Here is a 23,504-nt window from a genome sequence, read left to right as displayed (position 1 = left end):
AAAAGAAAAAGACAAACCACCCCAAAACAACAACAAAAAAACCCAATCGCCACCATTTTCTCCAGGTAATTTTCCATCCCTGCCCCCACAGTCAAGACACACAGGAAAAAAAAGTACTTCTTCCATCCTGCTTGGCTGTTTAAGAAAGAGGAAGGAGCGGGCCAATGAGCGGCGCGCGGGAGGCCGGGGCGCGGCGGGGGCGCCGCGGGGACCGCAGCCCCCCAAACTTTGGCAAGTTGCGGGCGGCGGCGCTGCGCGGGGCGCGGCCGCGGGAGGAGCCGCCCCTCGACGCCCGCCGCCCCCTCCCTCCCGGTCCGGCCCGGGCCCAGCACCGGCTCGGCTCAAAGTTTGCGGCCGCCCCTGCGCCGCGCGCCCGATGTATGGGTGATATACTGCGGCGGCGGCAGGGTGAGGGACGGCCATATTTGCCGGCGCGGCCCGAGCCGGCGACAACAAAAAGTGCGCGGGCGCCCAGTGGGCGCTCGGACGGGCGCGGGGACGTGGGGCCGCCCGGCCCGAGCCTCGGCCTCGGCCTCGCCGCCGCCGCCGCGCTCGCGGCCTGGCCCGGCTCTGCCCGGCGCGCCCGCCGCCCGCGGGGATGTCGTACAAGCCGAACTTGACCGCGCACATGCCCGCCGCCGCCCTCAACGCCGGTGAGTGAGCGCGGGCCGCGCGCGCCGCAAGTGCCGCCAAGTTGGGGGCTCGCGCTGCCGGCCTCGACCCGGGGCTCCCCGAGTCGCGCGGTGCCTGAGGCGGCGAGCTGGCCGAGGGTGGCGGCGGCGGTGGGGATGTCCCGGGCCGGGGCAGCGCGGACGCCGCCGCCGCCGCCTCAGCCGCCCCGCCGCCATGATTCCGCCGCCAAAGTTCGCGGTGCGCCTGGAGCTCGGCGGGGCTGCGGCCCGGGCCCGGGTGCGAGCGGCGGAGCGGCTAGGGATGGCGGGGAAGCGAGGGCGCGGGCGGCCGGGCGAAGAAGGCTTTTGCCTCAGCTCCTTTTTCTTCTCGTTTTTTTTTTTTTTTTTTTCATTTCCTTAGGATTTTTGGGCGGCTCGGCGAGGGCCCCTGCCGGCGGGAGGCGGGAGCGGCCGGGCTGCGCGGGGCGCGAGGCGCGGGGCGCCGAGGGTCGGCGGAGCGGGACAGGCCAGGGCCGGGCCGCGTGGCCGCGGGCCGGGAGGAAGCCTGGCCGGGGTCGCGGGCGGCGGGCGTGCAGGGGCCGCGGCCTGGGGGTGGGAGCGGCTCCCGGCTCCCCCAGCCCCCAAGCCCTCGGGAGGTCCCTGGGAAGAAGTTGGCTTGCCGGCGCCTCGTGGGCCCTGCGGGCGGCGTGCTGGGTCCCGCGGGTCTCCATTTCGGAGTCCCCACGTGGGTACATGCTCGGAGGGCCGCGCTGCAGAAGCCCGGGGGACCGGCTCTCCCTTCCCCGCTGGGGCTGGACGCCACCGGGAAACTCCTGCAAAGTTCCTAGGCAGCTTTCGGCTGTGCCCAGGGGCTAGCCCCGAACCCCGAGGTAACCCGGGAGAGGGGTGTGAAACCGTGGCATGCATAGGTGGCCGCTTTGTGTCCTCTCCAGTACACCCCTTAGACACTTGGCTGTGAACAGACTCCCCCCGTCAAAAACAAAAAATAAATAAAGCAAAAACCAGACGCGTGATAGCAGGGTACCAGGAGAGCTAAGGCCTTCGGGGAGTTGGGGTCCGAGTTGGTTATGGTTGCCGTGTGTCAAACATACCACCCATGTCAGCACTTCCAACTAGGGGCGGGCTGTTCTTGTGTTAAATGTTGATTCCAGAACTCCAACCCCCCCCCCAGGACCTCGAAAAGCGCTGGACATGTATGGGTTTTTAAACTTCTTAGGCACTGGCTGCTCTTTGGGATTTGGAAAAGGTTGAGATTTAGGGTGCTAGCTTGGGAGAGTTGAAACACGTGGGCACAGAGCCCCCTAAAGCATGTAGCCACTGTTATCACCCCAGATGGTGTCACCCCTTTGGGTGACAGGCTTTGTTGGCAGCTAGGATTTTTGTCTCCCAGCCTTGGTTCAGTGCCTGGGATGGAAGGTTAGTGGGTTGCATGGCCAGGCTGTGGGAAGCCAGAGACAAGGCTTGACCTGGGATAGTTGACCCAGGGTCTTACACTCAGGGGTCTGTCCCAGCACTACCACGCCTGGCTTTTGGGGTTGTGGGTGACAGTGGCAGGCAGCCTCTGGGACTCAGAAGCCCTGTTCAGGGCTTGCTGGCACCTGCATTCAGCTCAAGTTCTTTCCCTAACGGGGAACGCCAGGAGGCGGGGCGGGGTCTTCAGGTGTCCGGCATTTTGGTGGGGCCCGCCCGCCCGCCCGTATTACTTTGCAGAAAGCCATGCTCTCCCCTGCCATCTGCATCCAAGATGGACTCTCACAGAGTCTCCTCCGCCTTCCCTGTCATCATCCCTCACGCCCTCCAGCCCTGCCTCCTGCTCACTGAGTTGCCAAGCTGCGGCCTGGCCGGCGGTGGCAGTGTCGGAGTTAGACAAAGCCCCCGCCTCCCCCGCCCTAGAGCCCCCCCCAGGCGCCCCAAGTGGCGGGAAGGCCGCCAGCTCCCCAGGCCCAGGCCGCTCTTTGTCTGGTGTGGGGGCGGGGAGCTGCGCCTGGCCCCAGGAGCTTCCTGGCCTCTGCCAAGCCCTCCCGGCTCTCTGCACACTGCGCTCATTGTCTGAGATGCTCCACACCGCCTGTGCTGACGTGGAGCCGCCTCCCTGGCCTCCCTCAGCCCAGGTGCCAGTCTTAGGGAAGGAGAGGGCTTGAGTGATGCGGAGGACCCTTCCACCACGACTGCGGGGGGTGCGGGGGGGGGAGGCTGACACCTTCCCCAACACTGGACATGGGGCTGGCTTTGACAGGTTCATCTCCACTCCTCCAGGGTGATGGGAGAGCAAACTGAGATATGGCCTGAGTTCCTCCACCCGTGTGGGGGTATTTCTCATTCCTCCTCTATCCCCAGCCCCCTAATCCCATCCCCAGTGTCATTAAAACGTAGGATAACTCCTCTATTGGAGAGTTTCTCAAAGGTGGAGAAACTGAGGCCAGCAAGGGCCTTGACAGAGCTCCCACAGCCAGGCGAGGTAGTGCTGGGACAGACCCGAGTCCAGGAGAGATGTGCCTGGGAGGTGAGGAACAGCGGAAGGCGTGGGGAAGCACGCAGGTGCCCCCAGCACTTCAAGGGTGACCAGCCTACCCAGTGTGTGGTGCAGGAACCCTCTTATCATGCCCCACCCCCATTCTTTCTGAGCCTAGGAAGGGCTTGACAACCTGTAGTGGGCAGGTAGGGAACTCACCTCCAAGCCTGTAAAGTAGCCATCTCTGGAGCCTGGGGAAATGGAATTTGGCTATGGTGGTGAGGAAGCTAGGGGGTTGCTCAGGTTGGGGGGCACATCCCTAAGTGTGCTTTGTCAGGGACACATCCATGCTTGGTGCCTAAAGGTGGGTGTATACTGTATACCTAGGAAGACCCTTCCAGCGCTGCTCCCTGCCTGTGCATGGAGACAGGTGTTGGCATTGCCAGCTGCTTACCACTTCCCATTCAGTGTGGCTCACCCTGCAGCCAGGCCCTGGGATTCACCGCTCCTCCCAGCTCCAGCAAACCCAGCTCCTGAACTTCCTTCCTCCTGCCCCTCCCCTCGCCCACACCAAGTGAGCAGCTGGTGACTTGGCCAGCCTGGCACCAGCTGTCCATCCCCGGGGCCAAGTCTGCAGAGCCTGCTGTGTGCGTGAGAGACAATTTGGCTTTGGGGGTGGTGGTCGTGCAGCTGCCGAGGAGGACTAGGTAAATTCTCCATGGTTACTGCTGTTTGTAATTCAAAGGACATCCTTTACCCGCCTAATGGCCACTTGGTTGCCATTATGGGTCTGCATGCTCCAGCCAGGGGACTCCTCATTCCACATCCAGGGGATGACATTCTGTGCTGGGCTCTGGGCCCTGCTTTGTTCTGACTGCTGCACCTGGATAGTGTTCTCAAGTGCTAGATTCCATACGTGGGGTTTTATGCCCCTCTTTTTGGAGTGCAGAGTGGTGTGTGTGTGTTGCATAGACACTTGGGAGTTCTTCCTTTCTTTGGAGAGGGGATGAGAAGCCCAGAGGGGTTGAGGGACTTGCACAAAGGCTGCTCTTCAGACCCTGTTTTGTGTGTATGCCAGGCACCTATCACCCTCAAGTTCTGGGCTTTGAGACCTTTGTAAATCTTCCTTGCTGTATTTGCCCAACAGAGGTGGGTGCATAGGAATACAGAGGTGGCTATATTTAAGAAACTGTAGCCCAGGTTGGACCAGCCTTGGTAGTTGCCAGTTATGGGATGTAGCTCTGGTTCTCAGCCTCTAGTGAGTGGGAACTGGGATGGGGTCAGCAAAGATTAACCTGGACACAGCTGTCAGCTTCAGTTTTGGTAGTGGTCTCTCCTTTGGAGTCATGTGTGTGGGCCAGGGAGGGCTATGTCTTTTGAGGTACTAGGTGTGTGGGCTGTGACCATTAGAGTTGAGCTGAGGTCTCTGTCCTGTAAATCAAAGTTCACGGGTGAGGGCCTGGGGGGGGGGGTGTTCAGTACCCAGTGCTCTTTGGTACAGCTATCTGTGGCCGGGGGGGTCTCTAACTTCTCCTTCCTCTTTGCTGCAGGAAGTGTCCACTCGCCTTCTACTAGCATGGCGACATCCTCTCAGTATCGCCAGCTGCTGAGTGACTACGGGCCACCATCACTAGGCTACACCCAGGTATGTAGTTGGGGTGATGGGAGGGCCCTGAGGGCAGCCAGAACACTTAAGGGGGCGAGGACAGCTGCTGGTAGGAGGGATTGAGGGGCAAAGGTGGATCAGAGCAGTCTCCATGTTCTCCTGTGTTTCCTTAGCTCTGGCTGGGACTTGGTTCCCATTTTTCACTTGATGGATTAGAATTCAGGGTGGCAGGACTGTTTCAGGGGGACACGGGAAAGGGTCAGTGGTCACTGAGCTGCTCAAGCCACCAGGTGCATGTCTCTGGGTTGCTTTGCTTCTTAGGCAAGTAAGGTTCAACTAGTATTGGACCTCTATGCTGTGAGAGAGGAGTTGGGAACAGCATATTTGGAGCTGGTGATGAGTGTGGTCCCAAGACATCTGCTTGGTTCTATCCTCTATTAGACCATGACCTTCTTTAGAGGCTTAGATCTCTTATCAATCCATTGTGGTGACCCCAGGGTCTTGCCAGGAGTTAGCTAGCTGCTACTGTTCTTCAGGTGGAATCTACAAGAGACATGCTATGCATGAAAATGTTTTTTTGCAACCCTGGTTGCCAACAGGAAAGTTCTTTTTGTGGGCCATACCCCAGCTAGTGTTCCGGGGTTGCCATGGAGGTCTCTCCTTGGCTAAGGATGTTGTGTACAACCTCCAGCCATGCCCCGACAGCCTATCCTATCTCAGGAGGAGAAGGAGGCCCGGGCCAGGGAGAGGGACAGGCTGAAGAAGCGAAGGCGGAGGGAAGATGGGCTGAGGCGTAGCTTGGAGCGGCAGCGCAATGCCCTGGCCATGCGGCGCCGGCGCTGGGAGAAGAGGGAGGCCAGGAGGCGGATGTGCCAGGAGGCTGAGCTCCAAGGCCTGGCCTGCAGGCTGGGTGGCCAGGCTTGGGAGTGGAGGCAGCAGAGGCGAGAGGAGCAGGCCACAGCCCTGGACAGAGAGCTGGCCACCATGGTCCATCTGCGGCAGGAGGAGGAGAGGCCAGAGCCAGGGCCCTCACTGATCTGGGTGCTTGCCTGGGCCACAGTCTGGAGACAAAGGCTGTCTGTGGGGAGGATGCCCCATTCTGGGTCCTTAATGAGTATTGAGGTCCTTCAGTGGTGATCTCTTGTCTCCCACTCATTGTGGATGCTTGATTGCCAGGAGGCACCCCTTTCTGCTGTGTGATCTAGGGGCTCCCTGTTACTTGTCACTTTGACAGCCAGATCTTTTTCCTATGTGCATGGTAAAATGGTTTTCTGGATGGGACATGCTCCAGCTGGGGCAGCCCTTGGGAGCCCAAGGCTAGGTCACTTTCCCTCCACCCATGTGTGGCCACTGGGGTGGGTCAGTCCATCTAAAGCCTTGTTTTCTGGTCCTAGGGAACTGGAAATAGCCAGGTGCCTCAGAGTAAATATGCAGAGCTGCTGGCCATCATTGAAGAGTTGGGGAAAGAGATCAGGCCCACGTACGCGGGGAGCAAGAGCGCCATGGAAAGACTAAAACGAGGTAAGCCAGGGGCATGGTTAGGGGTTGAAGGATTTTCTGAAGTTGAGCATGCTGGTGGGCTACCTGTAGTCCCAGCTGCTTGGGAGGCTGAGGCAGGAGGATGACTTGAGCCTAGGAAGTGGAGACTTAAGAGGTTTTCTAGAAGAAGCAGTGGAGGCGGTCGGGGAAAGGCCCTTGACCCATGGGTTAGTGCTACAGATATGTGTGCTATTGTAGCTGCTGGGGCAGCTAGGGGTGTGGCAGTTGAGTATGGGGTGGGGACTTGTGGGGTTTCTAAGAAGGAAGGGCAGCCTGGTAGTGGGCAGTCCTCACTCCTGTACCTTACCAGAGAGACTCTACTGGTCTAATGGAATTGTTGAATCCCTCAAGCTCCCCATCTGTGCCCCTGTGGGGTCTCACTGTAAAGCCCCTTGGCAGGTGTGGCTACAGAAGGTATCTTATGATCTGGGTAGGTGCAGCTTGAGAGTTCCTTTTTTTTTGGTTTGTTTGTTTTTGTTTCTTCAAGACAGGATTTCTCTTGAAGTCCTAGCCGTCCTCTGGAGACCAGGCTGGATTCAAACTCACTGAGATCCACCTGCTTCTGCCTCCTGAGTGATGGGATTAAAGGCAGGCACCACCACTGCCTGGCTAGACTTTTTTTTGTTTTTTATTTTTAAAATTGTGGTAAAATATATGTAACATACTATTTAACATTTAAACAATTGAAGTTTGTTCATATTAGTGTATAGCCATCAGTTTGTATCCAGAATCTTTTATCTTAAAAATCTGAAACTATGCTCATTAATTCAAACTGTGACTAAACTGTGACTAAAAAGAGACTGTGATGTTACAGAAAGCAAGGGACTCAGGTGTGAGGTGTGAAGGATGCTGAGCAGTGTGCTACCTCATGACAAAGTTGCTGAGGAGAGAGGAGCTCTGTTTGAGAAGTTATCGGAAGAGCTAGGGCTGTAGCTCTATTCATGACCAGGAGGGACTAGGTTGATAAAAACATTACAGAGTGAGCCTGAGAGAGAATGGAGATGGCCTGTACCTGTAGGTTCAGTGTGGCAGGAGGCCGCACTGAAATCAGACCTCCCAGCCATAGCCTGGCCAGCTGAGGGGCAGGTTGTAGCTGAAAGCCAGACTTGGCCTGAGTTCATGGGATCTCTGTGAGGAAGGTGACTTGACTAAAGCTAGACTGGGTACAAATGGGGACAGGACTGGAGATGGCAGCTGGCAGAAGGAAGTGAGATAATTCTGGGAATTGGAGAGCTGGTTCCATGTAGAGATTCCTGGCAAGTTGCTAACCTGTGAAGTCTTAAGCAAATTTACATTCACCCCCAAAGCCAGTGGATTGAATTATATATGGATGTACCAAGTGGCCATTGCAGGATACATCCTCAGGGAGCTGCTGGCCATATGAGAATGAGGAAGACTTCTGTCACCCTAGCCAACTGCTGACTCCATACAAGTATGTCATACCAGTGTGAAAAGATCTGAGGCTGTCCTCACTCAACAGTCTTGATTCTTCCTTGAGTACTAGGATTGCAGGGTGAGCCACCATACTTGGGCACAGCAATGTGGTTTTTTAAAGAGGAGAGAATCTGTATATTGCTGGCTTTGAACTTGTAGGTTCAAATGGTCTTCTCCCATCACAGCCTCCTGAGCAGCCTGGCCTTTGGATGTAGACCCACTATTCCCCTCCAGAGCGAGGATCAGCTGGTTTTCTTCCTGCCCCATGAATGGGCTGATGCCTGTCTCTGTTTCTCTTGCAGGCATCATTCATGCCCGAAGCCTGGTCCGGGAGTGCTTGGCTGAAACAGAACGTAATGCCAGGTCCTAGCCCCTGGCGAGTCTGAAGGGGCCCATCTTGCTACCCCATGGAGATGAGAGGCGTTGTTCAAAATGGCAGTAGTTTTCATACCATGGTCATTAAGCTCTGAACCCACATTCAGAAGATTGGGAAGACATTTTGCAGTTACTGATGATGTGCATTTTAAGTAGTTAGGAACCATCCAGCTCTTTTTTCTTTCCAAACATTGATCTAAAAGATGTTTGTGAAGCTACTTCATAGCAAGCTGTTGTTTGCCCCCAAATACCAGTGTCCCCTTTAATCTCCCTTTGGATACATTTGCCATTTGCATCACCCCAGTTGACTTCCTTTCCCTGAGCTCACCTGCCTCTGAGGACTTGCGTGCAAACCACAGCACGTTTGCTTAGTAGCTGGCCCGCCTGTGTACAGTGTAGACCCTGCTTCACGGAGCTTCTCTGCTTAAGCGTTTGCATGACTGAGTGCTTTGAAGTCAATCTTTAAAATGCACAAGTTATAAATACAGAAGAAAGAGCAATCCACCCAAGCTACCAAGCGCCCTGCAAATGTCCACCCTGAGACTGTAGATCTCAGTTCCATGTTTACTGTGAGATGATCACAACATCTGGAAGAAAACGACTGAAACTGTTGCATCTTTGTATTTATTACTTGATGTAATAAAGCTTATTTTCATTAACAGTTTGTATTAAGATATAGGATCCTTGGGATCTTAAGTGCTTGTTTTTCTTTGGGGGAGGACAGTCTTGCTAATTATAGTGATGCTGGCCTTGAACTCACAATCCTTGCCTTGGTTTCCCCAGTGTTGGGGTCACTGTTGAAGCTCACGAGAAGAGGGCTTGGATATATCTGCTAAGGGCGTTTCCTGTCTGGCCCAGAGGCATCATGGGATAATAACATTAGCACAGCAGGCTTCGAATTGTGTGCTTAAATCTCAAGGATAACAGACCCACATCGTGGATTTTAAGTGTGCACTTCGATGACAACAGCAGCAGTGTGACTGGCTTGGTCCCTCCACCACCCAGCAGGTAGGTGTTCCAAGGGGCTCCTTTTGCTGGGCAATGTGGCTCACTCCTGTAGTCCCAGAACTTGGCAGACAGAGACAGGAGGATCATATATTTTGTGTCAGCCAGGACTACATAGTGAGGCATTGATTAAAAGAAGTATTTTTCACAATGTGGTAATGCTCTGGTGCTGTGGAAAGTGAGTCGTGCTTGGATGTACCGAGTCACTGTGGTCTCCACACTATTAATGGGGGGCTTGGGAGGTTTTGCTCTGAAAACTGATCCTGCATCAGGCTTTGCTCTGAGCTGGATGAAGACAGATAACAGATATATAGTCAGTGTTGCGGGTGTGAGAAGCAAAGAGCCCAGTCTCAAGTCCAAAGGCTGGTGGGAGGGGCCATGTGCTTCCTTGAATCTCCTTGGTGGAGCACCAATTTGCAAATGGAGACAACTGGAAGCTGCTCTTCCTGGCTACCCTGTTCAAGGGAGCCTGATAGAGGGAGGGACCTAGGTGTTACAGCCAAGGGATTCCTGCTTGGAGAGGCCCATGCAGCAGCTTCCAGAATAGCTTAATGAACTGCCCCCCCCCCCCCCACACACACATAGGAGAGGCAGGTATCAGTGAGTCTCACCTCATGGGATTAAAGACATGGACCACCTGTGAAATTGTAGCAGGGAAAGCAAATGGAACAAATGAGTAACAACCTGTAGCCTTGTGTGGTGGTGCATGCCAGTAATCCTTGGGACTGGGGAGGCAGAGAGAGGAGGGTCAGGAGTTCAAGACCAGCCTGGGCTATGTGAGACCTTCACTTCAAAATCCAAAAGACTGAGTCCACTGGGTGGTGATGGAAACTTAAGTCCTGGGACCTCATCTCTAAAACAGCTACTTAGTCATGTTCAAGAAGTGATGAGCTTTCCACTCAACTGGCAAGTTCCAGATCTATTTCTGTTACTGTGGTAAAATACCCTGGCAGAAAGCAATTTATGGCTGAGTAGTGGCACACACCTTTAATCCCAGCACTTTTGAGGCGGAGGCAGGAGGATTTCTGAGTTTAAGGCTAACCTGGTTTACAAAGTTAGTTAGTTCCAGGACAGCCAGAGCTGTTACACAGAAATCCTGTCTTAAAAAACAAAACAACAAACAAACCAAAAGGAGAAAAAAAAAAAAAAAAAAAAAAAAAAACAACTTATGAAAGAGGAATTTAGCTTGCTCTTTCAAGTTTTACAGTTCATTTTGGGGAAGTTGGGGTAGGACCTCAAGCATTGTCATGCCATTCACAGTCAAGAGAATAAAAGCATTGCTGCTCGCTCTTTCTTAGCTAGCCTGTATTGATTTCTGCTTAGGGAATGATGCTGCCCACAATGGGCTGGGTTTTCCAACTTTAGTTAACAATAAAGACAGTTCCCACAGACATCCTCATAATTTCTCACTGAGACTTTTCCCTGGTGATGCTAGGTTGTGTGAAGCAGAGTGTTAAAACTAGTAAGCACATCAGGTAACTTAGTAACATTTCACTGTCATTTTGTCTTTATCAAAAGCTAAGGATAAATAATATCTTAAGCCAGCTCAGCAGTGGCCCTGGAGTTGACAAGATAACACTAAATGCTACTGCGACTCAACTTGCCATAAAAGTGGGCTTACCTAATAATGGTACTTCTTCAATTTGTTTTTATCTTAACCTTTTATTGCTTATTTATTTTTGTGACAAGTGTGGGCATTCATGTCATAGTGTATGTCAGGAGGTCAGAGGACAACTTTGTGGAGCCAGTTCTGACCCTCCACCCTTATGCAGATTTTGAGGCTCATAGTTGGCTGTCAGGCTTCTGGGATAAGTGCTTCTACCCAAGCCTTAGCCTTCCCAAGTGCTGAGACTGCCGTATATACGGCCATGCCCACCTCATGCTTTCTTCAGATGTTCAACACGTGCCGAGCATCAACACTATTCCCGTGAGCTCCCAGCACCATCAGCATCACTCCCTTTCTCAGGGACATTTCGACTTGCTTCCCAGAGTTCTTTCAACAACTTCTTCTTTTCTAGCGTCTCCTTCGCTCTCTTCTTCTTCTCACGCTTTCTTCTCTCAGCCTCAAGCTTCTCTTTGTGGATAGGGCTGTTTTCACCATTGTAGAAAACATCCACTTTCTCCTGGAGGATCTTCCGAGCGATCTTTCTGTTTTGATCCACAGATCGAGTTTGGTGACACTGCAAGAGATCATGGGTAGGAATGTGACACCATGGGTGTGAGATGGGCAGGGCCTCAGAAGCCCTAGTCCTCTATCCACCCATTGTTCACAGAGGTAAAGGCCAGGAGGGCAAAGGCAGGAGCCCCTTTGAGTCAGCCATGTGGGTGCTGGGAATCAAACCTGGGTCTTCTGGAAGAGCAGCCAGTGCTCTTAAACACTGAACCAACTTTCCAGCCCCACAATACCTTTCAACTAATTTAAGCAGTTTCCAAGTAATTATAGAAGCACTGACTGTAGTCTCTAGCTTGTGGCCAGGGAGCAAACCCTGTGCAAAATTCATACACAATTCACATGTGTGGATCCACCTGGAGGACAGGGACACATCTTTACTAACAGTTTACAACATTCAGTATGGGAAACTGGTGGCAGCCAGGGCCTATTGAAGTTGCTGGGCAGAGGAAATGCTGAGGCTCGAGGGAGGTTTTCAAAAAGAGAATGAAGCTAGTGGCAAGTTCAACAAAAATTGCTTCTACAATTTTGTTATGAGTTTCTCGAGGAGGAAAAGAAAGCAACTGAGGGTTTTAACTTATATCTTGTTGGCTCAAGAAACTGGCCATAGAGCAGCTACTGGACTCCCCTTTTGAAGGACTGTTGTCCGCCTCAGGCAGTAAGCACGTTTCCAGGACCCAAAGAGTTAACATTCAGAGTGCCTCTAGCAGTGAAGTTGGCTGTACCTGGGAAAATCTGTGCTGCTCTGGGGCCCTCTAGTGACGTACACATGGCAGTGGTTGGCTGCAGCTCTATTGGCCTGGCTCTTCAGAGGCCGCGGGTCTGCTAGCACTCTGTTGGGAGCTGGTGCTGCCCTTGACCAGAGACAGCCTTCTTTAAGGAAGATTCACACTGGCAGCTGGGCAGTGCTTTGCCTCTGCATCCACCCCACCTCGTTCTTTCCTGGGAAGGGCATGTGTTAAAGACATTTGCCAAAGCAGGGCAGAGGGACCTGGAGGAGACACCTTGCCCAATTGAGGACTGAGATAGCTGGCCAGCAGCACAGTCCATCAGTTCCATGGTGTCAGCCAGGGGTGGCTTGGGGAGCAGCAGGCTTCAGCAGACCTGCCTTATAGCATCCCTTGCTGGTGACACATAGCCAGATTCAAGGAAAGCAGCAAAATCCTGGTTCCACAAGACTCTGGCACCAGGCCCCTGAGACTGGGCAGGAGGGCATCTCCAGAGGGACAGCTGAGGGCTTAGGTACACCTGTAGTACCCTGACTCCTGGGTTTGCACAGCGTGCCAGTGCCAGGATGGGCATGCCCTTCAGCTGAAACTTGCTATGGCTGCAGACCTGGACTCCCTTCATCTACCCAGCCCCTCTACTATCTACCTTGACCACAATGCCAGAGGGCACATGTTTGAGCACTACACAGTTGCTGGTTTTGTTGGTGGCCTGGCCCCCTGGACCATGTCCTTTCACAAACTGTTCTTCAAGCTCACTCTCGTGCAGGGGAAGCAGAGCAGGATAGTCCTTCCTGCCTGCCACCTGTACCACAGTGGCAGCCATTCCTGGGAAGAGCAGTGCTGGCTTCTCCTGAAGCCCAAGTACCCAGTTCCCTGAGCACATCCTGGTCAGTGGTGCCGGGAAACGGAGCAAAGCCCAGGTGCTCATCAAGGACACAGGTCGGTGGGTGTGGCAGGACCTGGGATGGAGAAAGAATGAGGCCATCTTTTCACTTTGTTCTCGAGAGGACAGACTTCAAACACAGCTTTTTATACAATCTCAGTGACAGTCCTTCATGCCCAGGGCGTGTAGGGGACAAGCAAAGGCAGCTGACCAGGAAGGCACATCTCTCTGGGCTGGACTTGCCCCGAGTTCTAACTGACCATGTTCTATCAGCTAATACATATTTCCTTTCTTCCTTTCTTTTTTAAGCCTACCGCACAGGGTATTCCCATCCTGACCCTGTTTAGCTTCTAAGATCAGCGTGTTCAGGGTGATATGGCCACAGACTGCACATTTTCTTCTAACATACCAAAAATAACCTTCAGAGCAGCTGGAGGTGCCATCGCCCTAGGAAAGAGATATTGAGTGTGACATTACAGGAGCAGGGCTATGGTTTGATAGAGGCATATTTAAGAGTACTCTGAGGAAGAATTAGGACCTGAGTCAGGGGACAGTATTTAAATATGAAATCTATATTTGTGCAAGGATGACAGCATCAGTCTATTTTATAGCTGAGCTTAAAGTCTGACACAGTAAACTTCACTATCAATCAGTGCCCTGACTGTTGGTTTGTAACGCTGGCAGTTTTGTGGATTTGAATGGGAACATCTGTTCTCTGGGATGCATTGCCAACAATGTGATCCAACTGGTCTTCTTGTTACCAAATCAAGCAGTTTCTGCTAAGGCGCCTGTTAGGCTTAAATAGCACAAAGGGTGTATGAATGATGTTAAGATGAAAGAGCCAGGTGGCGGCAGCGGCGACGAAGCACACCTTTAGTCCCTGCACTCAGGAGGCAGAGGCAGGTGATCTCTGTGAGTTCAAGGCCAGCCTGATCTACAAAGCTATATGGAGAAACCCTGTCTCAAAAAAAAAAAAAAAAAAAAAAAAAAAAAAAAAAACAAAACAAAACAAACAAAGGGGGGGGGGGGGAGCTGGACCCATGAGCTAGCCAGAGAAGACACTAAAGACTGCATGGAGATTGAGTATCCATGCACACTCAACCCATTCTGAATAAGTTACACCCCCAGGTTCAGGAAAGTCTTTGTTATTAAACAATGAAATATTTAAATGAAGCTGAGGAAGGAAGACTGCCAAGAATTTGAGACTACCTCAGGTTATAAGACCCGGTCTCAAAATCTAAAAAAGATTTAACTAACGGCTCAAGATAACAGCATAATGCTGACATCACTTAGCTGGCACGTGAATTGGACAGGGAATTGTAGCCTCAAGGACATGGTCATCCCACAGGCTTTTGAGGTTTTCAAGGGGTCAAAGGTGAACATGATCTGACAGGACTCCTTGTGAAAGGGTCAAGTCACAAGCCAGGCCTGACTCATCAACTGGACAATTGGTGAACTTGCTCTTCTCTACCCAGGTCAAATTTCATAGAGAAGACAGAGAAAAAAGTATTCTGGGGATGGCTCTGCTAATGACTTCTGGGGTGCTGGACTACATCTTAGTGACCTGCTTGGCAGCTAGGTAATCTCAGAACCACAGCTTAGTGGCGACTGTGCCTCTGCTGAGGGTGTGCAGGCACCAAGCATGGGCATGCTAGCTTCACACTGCTCCCCCGGCTCTCAGCAGCAGCCAAAACCTGGTGACACAGAGTCCTGGCAGTTGGTCTGAGACATAGGAGCTACTAGCTTCTTAGTTGACTAGACCTGCAGGACAGAACTACCCAGGTTTTCACTGAGCTTGCTTTTTACCCTGAATCCAGTGTCATCTGTGACTGCTATTGTCTGCTGTGTTTACCAGGTGAGTACTGGGGTGGACTCTTGATAAAGGCACACTGTACTGTGGTGCTTTATTTTTCATTTTGTTTATTTATTTATTTATTTATTTATTTTGAGACAGAGTTTCTCTGTAGTCCTGGCTGTCCTGGAACTTGCTGTGTAGACCAGGCTGGCCCAAACTCGAGAGATCCACCTGCCTCTGTCTCCCCAGTGCTGGGATTACAGGTGTGTGCCACCACTGCCGGCTTGTTAATTTTTTAAATTTATTATTTATTTAGGTTTTTAAAACTTATTTTATTATCATCATTATGGTTGAGACAGGATCTCTATTATGTAGCTCTGGTTGTCCTGGAACTTGCTGTATAAACCAGACTGGCCTCAAAATCCCAGAGATCTGCCTGTCATTGCCTCCTGAGTGTTGGGATTAAAGACATGTGGCCATGCCCTTTTAAAATGTTCTGCATTTGGTGTTTTGCCTTCATTTATGTATATGCATCATGGGCATGTCTGGTGCCACAGAGGCTGATCCCCTGATACTGGAGGGACAAGCAGTTGTGAGCCACCCCAGATCTTCTGTAACAACAGAAAATGTTCTTAACTGAGCCATCTTTCCAGCCCCCACTTAATTTTTCTTTTTGTTTGAGACAGGACCTGAGACTGGACTTGACTTTCTCACCTTCCTGCTTCCACCTCCTTCCTCCTTCCTCTCCTTTCCATCTGTCCATGTCCCACTTTCCTGTTTCAAACGCAAGCTCCTGAGTAGCCAGAAGGGTTGGCAACTTCGATGACACTCAGCATCTTTAAACCTCTTTTTCTTTCTTTTTCCAATATTGAACCTCTTTTTCTATGGGAAATGGATACTGTGAACTATAACGCATGGTCTTCTCAAGTCTTGCTACTACTTGCCTTCAAGTCTATGGCAGTATGGTTTCAACCGTGTCTTCTTTTTGTGCCATTCAGTGCGTTCTGCCATATCTATGGGTGCTATTTAAGACAACAGTGGAAGGTGCTCCTGTGAGGGTGTATATCAAAACTCATAGCAATGAAAATGGTGACCTGAGTTTGGTTCTGGGACTCTTGGTAGGAACTGACTCCTAAAAGATACTGTCTAACCTCTGTGGGACACACAGGCACATGTAAAAAAAATTTCTTTTAAGTACTAATAAAAATACTGGTTTTGTTCAATGAGTGAAATAATTTAGAACTATCCTTAAGAATATCCTGTAAGTGAGTTGGGCGTTGGTGGCACATGCTTTTAGTCCCAGCACTCTATTGAAGAGGCAGAGGCAGGTGGATTTCTGTGAGTTCGAGACCAACCTGGTCTAAAGAGCTAGCTCTAGGACAGGCTCCAAAACAATACAGAGAAACCCTGTCTTGATAAACAAGCAAACAAAATCCTTAAGTGAGCTTGGTGGTGGCGGCAGCTGCACATGCCTGAGGAAGAGGAAGGTGGACCTCTGTGAGTTCAAGGCAGCCTGGTCTACACAGAAACCCTGCCTCAGAAATAAGTAAATAAATAAGAATAAAAAGGAAGAAGTAAGTGAAAAAAGAGAAAAGGGTAAGTGATCAAGATGTGGTTGGGGGTCCTATGCCTGTAATCCCAGAATATGGGAGGCAGAGGCACCAGGTGTCACAAGATTCTGTCTCCATAGAGCAACAATCAAGAGCAGCTAAGATGGCTCAGTGGGTAAAGATGCTTGTCACCAAACCTGATGGCCTGAGTTCTAGCTGAGGAACCCACAAGATAAGAGAACCAGCTCCTAAAACTTGTCATCTGATGTCCAGATATTTTGTGGTGTACACCTCTTCTCTGACAAAATAAAATGTATTTCAAAACAAAACAACCCCAAATAAACACAAAAGAATGTGACGAAACCAGACACTATAAATCAGGGACAGGGCTAAGTTAATGTCCAAAATGGCCCTGAATTCCGTTGTGTAGCAGAAGGCTCCAAGTCCCTTGAGGTGGACTGACCATGGAATGTGAGCCCAGGGTCCCTTCTGAGGGTCTCTTCCACCAGTTAGTGAACAGACCGGACGGGACAGTAATGATAATACAGTGCTGGGACAAAGACAGGAAGCGAGTCTGGAACAGGCCAGACTCCCAGACAAAGGCCAGGACAGCAGGGACAGTGCTTTCATCAGCAGCTGTCACAGCCACCAGCTCAGTCTCTGACCAGACAGACACCCTGGAAGAGTTCCCACCCAGCTGAGTTCAAGGAGGTCCCCAGTGTTCGGTGACTGACTGCTTTGTTTAATGGTTAATGCCTGCAGCCAATCAGACAATGCTAGACACTTCTAGTATCTCCTGGAGTTTTGGACCTACTCCAGTGACTGCTAAAAATGACAAACACACCCATGGCTCTGCTTCCCCAAAGCCTAGAGAAGAATACAGACTGGATTTCAGGGTTTGTGATACCACAGTGCAGCCTGGAGTCTTTGGGGACAAAAATGGCTCAAATTCTAGCTCATTGTGACATTTAAAAACTACAAGCGAAAATGACAAAAAGGACAAAAAGAAGTGCTAGTAAGGGGAAACCAGCAGCCGGCAGCTCTGCCCTAATTCCTTTCTGGGAACGTGGGCTTTAATTTAGGGCTGGCTCTGTACCTCACTTCCCTGGCCCTACTTTTTCTTTGATGACCAGCTATTCATGAGCAGATGAAGTTAGGGTTAAAGCCTCTTATTGTCCGAGTCCTGACTTAGTCTAGTGTAGAGAGAATGGGTCTGCCAGACCTTCCAAAAGGAAATGTGAATTAGTCCTGTGGAAAATCCGATTAAATATCTACTAAGCATTAGGCAAAGGTCTCAAGGAGCATGAGCAGTTTGCCTATCACAGACATGAACACAACAAATTCTATATCCCAGGCTGCGACAGGGATAGGCCCTAGATTACCCACTGCACCTTTGCCAGGATTTGGAACTTGCAAGCACTTTATGCCTGTTGTCACCATTTCTGGTTCACAAACATTCCTTCCTCTAGCTTCCCAAATCACCCAGAATCTGGAGGATGAAGCTGCAGGGGTGACCTGCTCAGCTGTTACAAGGCCTAGGAAGAGCAATCCCAGGGTTAAATGAGATGCAAGAGGCCGTGCTGTGTTTCAAAAGCTCTAATGCTGTAGATGGGGCAGAGGACTGTTTTTATATCTCTTAAGAAACATAAAGAGTTGGGCTGGGAGTACTGTGCAGTGGTGGAGAGTTTTGCTTGCTTGGCTTGGCTTTTATTTCCCAGCTTTGTGATAACTAAGTTGCAGATAATTAAAACCAACACCAGGACTAGTGACCTGGCTCAGCATGTGAAGATGTAAAGGAGCTTGCCACCAAGTCTGAAGACCTGTGTTCATTCCTGGAACCTACATAATCACTCCCACAAGTTGTGTGTGTAGTCACACACACACACACACACACACACACACACACACACACACACTTACGTAATTAAATCAACCCATTAAGGATATTTGTTTGAGTTCAAGAATGTTCCCAGCCAGGGGGTGGTGGTAGACGCCTTTAATCCCAGCACTTGGGAGGCAGTGGCAGGCCGATCTCTGTGAATTCAAGGCCAGTTTGGTCTATAGAGTGAGTTCCAGGACTGGCTACTGAGAAACCCTGTTTCAACAAACAAGCAAACAAACAAGAGGTTTCCCAGTGTTTGATGACTTACTGCTTTGTTTAATGATTAATTCTAGAAAACCTATTCTCTCTACATTTGACCAAGTTAGGACTTGGACAGTGAGAGTCTTTAATCAAAAACTCAGTGACCCAGAATTTTTCACCTTCTGTCATTACACCTAGATCAGGTAAGGGTATTTGATTTTAACCTCATTTCTGTCTAGAACTGCTGTTTCTTTAAAAATGTACTACTTACTGTTTCTTTAAAAAGGTACTGAGTACAGTTTTCCCTAGCCACAACTTTCATGGTGTATCAGCCTTGCAGAAACTTCATTAAAACTAAGTGGAGAGAACGCATATGTAGAGAACTCCATAGGGCAGTTTAGGAGAGATGCTCTCGGCAGATCTGGCCATTCCACAGTGTGTAAACGGCACACCCGGGAGTCTTAAGTTTGATGCTTGCACCTTGAGGCAGGCAGGGAATCAGACTTCGTTTCTCCAAATCTCTGCTTTTTGTTATTGTTTTTGAGACAGACCCTCTCTATGTAAGTCTCAGCTAGCCTGGAACTCACTATGTAGCCCAGGCTGGCCTTGAACTCAAAGAACTCCAAGCAAGACCTGACTCTGCCTCCTGAGTACTGGGATATAGATATAAAGGTGTATGACCCAGAGCTGACAGACTTTTTTTTCTAACTAGCCCCTAGGTAAGGCTGTTATTATTGGTTCAGGAACCATCCTTTGAGTGGTACTATGAAGAGCTTTGAGCAGTATTGCCTACATCCTGATACTTAGGATGGCAAGATTGTTTGATGAGAGGCTTGGAATCATGATGGCAATGACAGAGATAAAGAGTGTGACGGGAGGGCAAGCAGGTCCTAATGCTGCAACCTCTTAATAAAGTTCCTCATGTTGTGGTACCCCTCAACCATAAAATTATTTTGTTGCTACTTCACGAGGTTCCAGGTCTATCCCCAAGAAGAGCATAAACCAGGCTTGGTGGTCCATGCTTATAACCCTGCACTAGAGAGTAGAAGCAGGAGGAGCATACATTCAGGGCAGTCCTCAGTTTTGACAGCAAGCTTGAAGTCAGCTGCTTTGATCTGGGAAAACAGGCAGTGGTGACCACTCTGGGTCTGGTCTGAATTTAACAGAATTGCTGCTACCTAGGTCAAGAGAAAACGAATGAAATCTATAAAGGGAGCAGTACCCAGTATTCACAACATCCTACTCATCTTCTTATAGTAGAAACTTTCAATGCATGGAGGATTACACTTGACCTATTTGTGGCACCTCACAGGAACCTTTTAATTTATCAGCTGCTATAGAATGCTACAGGAACATTCAGAAAGCAGAACTGGCAACACAACCTTTTATCTTAAAGTTCTTAAAGCCTGTGCGCCATTAATGGTGTTAGTTGCTTAGTATTCAAATGTCTTCACAAAGCCCTTCATAGTGTAGTACTGAGCTGGCCCTGATAGAGCAAACCTGTAATTTCAGCACCTTGGAGGTAGAGGCAGGAGGGTTGCAAGGAGTCAACTCCTTTTAAAAAAGCCAAACCAAAAATGATAGTATACAAGAAATAAGGTATGCTGTGTAGATCCTCTTAAACGTGCTTATTGTGGAAGATCATTAGGTTTTACCAAAAAACTAGAATATTACATAGCTTAGGATGGCCTCAGACTTACTACAGAGCTGAAGATGAAAAACTTCAGATATTCCTGTTGAGTGGAAGTACAGGCCAGTTGTTTTCAACTTTCTTATTTATTTATTTGTTTATTTATTTATTTATTTATTTTTGAGTCAGGGTCTCATTATGAAGCCCTGGCTGGCCTGGAACTTGGTATGTCTTATTTGGACACATCAACCAGGTTGATTCCAATTTGCAGAGATCCACCTGCTTCTGTCTCCTGAGTGCTGGGATTAAAAGCGTGTACCACCATGCCTTTGTTTGTTTGTTTTTCAGGACATGGTTTCTCTGTGTAGCCCTGGCTGTCCTGGAACCAGATTGGCCTCAAATTCACAAAGATCTGCCTGCCAGGTATGTGCTTTAATTTCAACTTTGGAAACTAAATTTATCTTTTTCCCCAACATGTTTCATAACATCTCCAATCTGTTATTTCTATCCCTTAAAAAAAGTTTGCTCACTTTACTTAACTTTCTGAGTCTTTCATTTTATCTAAGAAAGGCTACACTGCAGAATAGAATAAGTTTTCTTTCATTGCTTTCCCTTTCCATTTTCATGAGTGGATGTGAATATATGCTTGCAAAGGTTAAAAGTTTATGAGGGAATCATCCTCCGTTGCTCTTTACCTTTTTCACTGAGACAGGATCTCAATGGAATCCAGAGCTCTCTGATGTTGCTACCCTCTCTAGGCAGCTTGCTTTGGAGATTCCTGTCTCTGCCTTCCAAAGCTGGAATTACAGACCAGTCACCAAACTCATTGGGCATTTCATGTGAGTTCTGGGGATCCAAACTCTGGTCCCCATGCTTGAGCAGCAAGTGCTTTAAACACGGAGCTAGTTCCAGGACAGCCAGATCTACACAGAGAAACCCTGTCTCAAAACACAAACAAAAACAAAACAAACAAACAAAAGGTACCTGGAAACCATGAGAATACCAAAGTGGTGCTATTTGCTCAGATCATAATTCTGGTCTATGAAATCAGGTGTCAAGGAGATCATTATGATGCCAAAATTACAGCCTGATTCTCAGCAGGTTCACACTGACAGACCCAGCTGCCCTGATTGAATCAAGCCTGGCTGAAACAACCTTAGGAAGCATGGACTATAGTAGGGGGAAAAAAATCATTAAAAAAAAAAAAACAACAACAACAACAACAAAAGTTTAAATGCAGGGTTGTAAATGCAACCTCATGGCAGAATTAACTGCTTAGCTGTAGATTTTTAGCTCCACCAAATGAAATAAAACACAAATTAATCCTATTTTCCATGTTTATTAGGTGAGCTAGATTTGGTTTTATAGCTTAGTTTTTGCTGTGAAGGATGACCCCTCCCCAGAAAAACTGTTTGCTATAAAACATCAGTGACACCCTGAAGTAGTCACACCATGCAACAAGAGGGTGAGCTAGTTCCAGCACTAGAATGGCAGGAGTTCTAGGTCAGCAAAGGAACGAATGAATGAATGAATGAATGAGATCTCACCAAAAAGCTTAAGCTAAAGAAACATGCTACGTACAACCATACCTGTCAATTATCAAAATAAGTTTAATCACAACGCTAGTTCCTGAACATCTGACTTAACACATCAACAAGTTAAAAAGCAATTCTCTGAAAATCACCTAAAAAGAATGTACTGAAGCTGTGGTGGTGCACACTGGTCACCCCAACATTTGTGCGGTAAAGGCAGGAAGATGAAGCCATCAAGGCTAGCCTTAGTTACATATTGAGTGTCTAGTTAGTCAAGGGTGTTAAGAGAGACCCTCTCTCAAAAACGAAAACAGAACACAAAAATGTTACCACTCAAAGTGATATTATGAAAACAATAGAACAACAGAGCATTTCCGGTTTTGTGGCTATGACTTCTGTATGGTCAGTAGCTAGTTGTGGCTACCTTAGGATTTAATATTCATCTGTAGGAGGAACACAGCTTTCTCTGACTGAAGTTGTTTGGGGAATTCATGATTCTCCCTTATTTAAACGAAAGATTCTAGAGTTTTTAGTTATTAGTCTAGTAGATTAAGTCTGGATTAAGTGAAGTGATAAAACACTTTGAAATATGAGGTCACTGATAACAAATGTGCACTTAAAAATCTGGTTTTGGTTTGGTATGTGGGTATTATACTGATGGGTAGATGAATCTATGGAGCTTTTGATCTATTTAAGCTTTAGATCCGGCATACACCTGTAAGTTTGCGATAACTACTAAAATTTCAGTGTTGAAAAATATCTGAATGGTCAGGCTTGAAAGCATAGGCCTTTAATCCCAGCCTTTGGTGGACAGAAGCAAGCGGATTTCATTCCAGGGCAGATAGGTTTATATAGTGAGACTGTCCAAAACAATAATAGCGGGTTTTAAGGAGAGGATGAGATTGGATGTTTCTTTGTAGGTCTGCCATTTCAAGGGCAAATACATCTCCCGCATCCTGACATCGCAGTAGCAACCCTGCACATTAAAATGGCAGTGCTCAAGCACCTGCCGAGGACAACGCTATGTGCTACTAGTACTGCAAGACCTGATCCTCTGAATAAGTAGATGGGCATCGACACGTTTCTCCTTGGGCCTCCGTGGAATACCTTCTCTGGAGCTGGGAACTCTCCTCCACTCCTCTCACCAAGTGCTCGGTGAGACACACAGCCGGTCTCCCTAAACTTAGTGTAAAGTGAGCTCCGACAGTTTAATTCAAGTCCGTTAGGTGCCACAAGCCGGAAGAAGGTCAGGAGTCCCAGCTTCAAGGTTTCATCCCAGAGTCTGAGACAGTAGTAATCAGTCCGAGCCTGGCCTTGCAGACGCTTACCTGTTTCAGCACCAGCCTCTAGCCGGAAACATTCAGCAGCAGACTGAAAGCACGACCGACGCCTATGGGTTCCAGGTCTGCGCATGCGCACTACTCCTTTGAGGTCCCCCCCTCAGCCTGCCAGAGGCTCATTCTCATTAACTACGCATGCGAGAAACCGAGGCGTCTTTCCCGCAGTTTTCAGAGAACCAATCGGCAGAGGCCTTGCCCTCAAGCCCCACCCTCCCGCCTCCGAGAGCTGCGCGTCAGGGAGAGGGTCGGCGTCTGTCTGCGCCGGCTCGGCCCTCTTCCGGGCAGCCAATCGCCGGCGGGACGCCGGGCGCGCACGCTCCTTGGAGTTTAACGGTCGCGTGAGGCCAATTTCTCGACCCTGACAAGACAGAGGCGAGGAGGCAGGTAAGCGGTCGCGGCTCTTGGGGAGCTGCGTGCCGCGAGGGCTGAGTCCTGGACAGTCCCATGGGGGGACCCCATTGGGTGGGGTGCGATGACAGGCCAGGGTGAGGGACGACAGCTGCCACATAGCGGGATCCCGCTGGCGTGTGCGGGTCTGCTGGTGCGTGCGCCTTTTCTAGACTCGTGCCCTTGAGTGACATCAGCGAGGCCCAATCGGAGAGCGGGCTTTGCAAGGGGCGTGAGTGTCCTCCCCTCCTTTCCCCCTGGGTAGTGGTACCCGGGTTTCCTTGGGAAATTGCCGTGGTAGTGAGTGGCTCTCCGTCATCCCTGCTGCCTTGTATTCTCTCACCTCCGGTCTTGAACCGATAG

At 49.7% G+C, this 23,504-nt stretch overlaps 2 protein-coding genes across 3 annotated transcripts; one reads left to right on the top strand and one right to left on the bottom strand.

Annotated features, from left to right (window-relative positions):
* The first annotated feature begins 510 nt into the window (after positions 1 to 510).
* Positions 511 to 8,699, top strand: Cdk2ap1 (cyclin dependent kinase 2 associated protein 1). 2 transcript variants are annotated; one of them, XM_051205059.1, is made up of 4 exons: positions 511 to 653; positions 4,635 to 4,729; positions 6,085 to 6,211; positions 7,966 to 8,699. In XM_051205059.1, the coding sequence occupies exons 1-4, from the start codon at positions 599 to 601 to the stop codon at positions 8,031 to 8,033; spliced, it is 345 nt and encodes a 114-aa protein (XP_051061016.1). In that variant the 5' UTR covers positions 511 to 598; the 3' UTR covers positions 8,034 to 8,699. The 2 variants fall into 2 exon arrangements, with proteins under 2 accessions (XP_051061016.1, XP_051061015.1); XM_051205058.1 differs by lacking the exons at positions 511 to 653; positions 4,635 to 4,729 and adding an exon at positions 5,308 to 5,731.
* Positions 8,700 to 10,635: 1,936 nt separating this feature from the next.
* Mtrfr (mitochondrial translation release factor in rescue) lies at positions 10,636 to 22,793 on the bottom strand. The gene is made up of 3 exons (XM_051205060.1): positions 22,743 to 22,793; positions 12,588 to 12,900; positions 10,636 to 11,223 (listed from the first exon to the last, which is right to left on the bottom strand). Exons 2-3 carry the CDS (start codon positions 12,867 to 12,869, stop codon positions 10,963 to 10,965), a joined length of 543 nt encoding a protein of 180 aa, XP_051061017.1. The 5' UTR covers positions 12,870 to 12,900; positions 22,743 to 22,793; the 3' UTR covers positions 10,636 to 10,962.
* Positions 22,794 to 23,504: the final 711 nt, after the last annotated feature.

Source organism: Phodopus roborovskii, unplaced genomic scaffold (genome assembly GCF_943737965.1).
Source record: "Phodopus roborovskii unplaced genomic scaffold, PHOROB, whole genome shotgun sequence".
NCBI classification, from domain to species: domain Eukaryota; kingdom Metazoa; phylum Chordata; class Mammalia; order Rodentia; family Cricetidae; genus Phodopus; species Phodopus roborovskii.
Note: the sequence above shows the minus strand (reverse complement) of the source record. Positions and strands in the feature narration are given on the sequence as shown.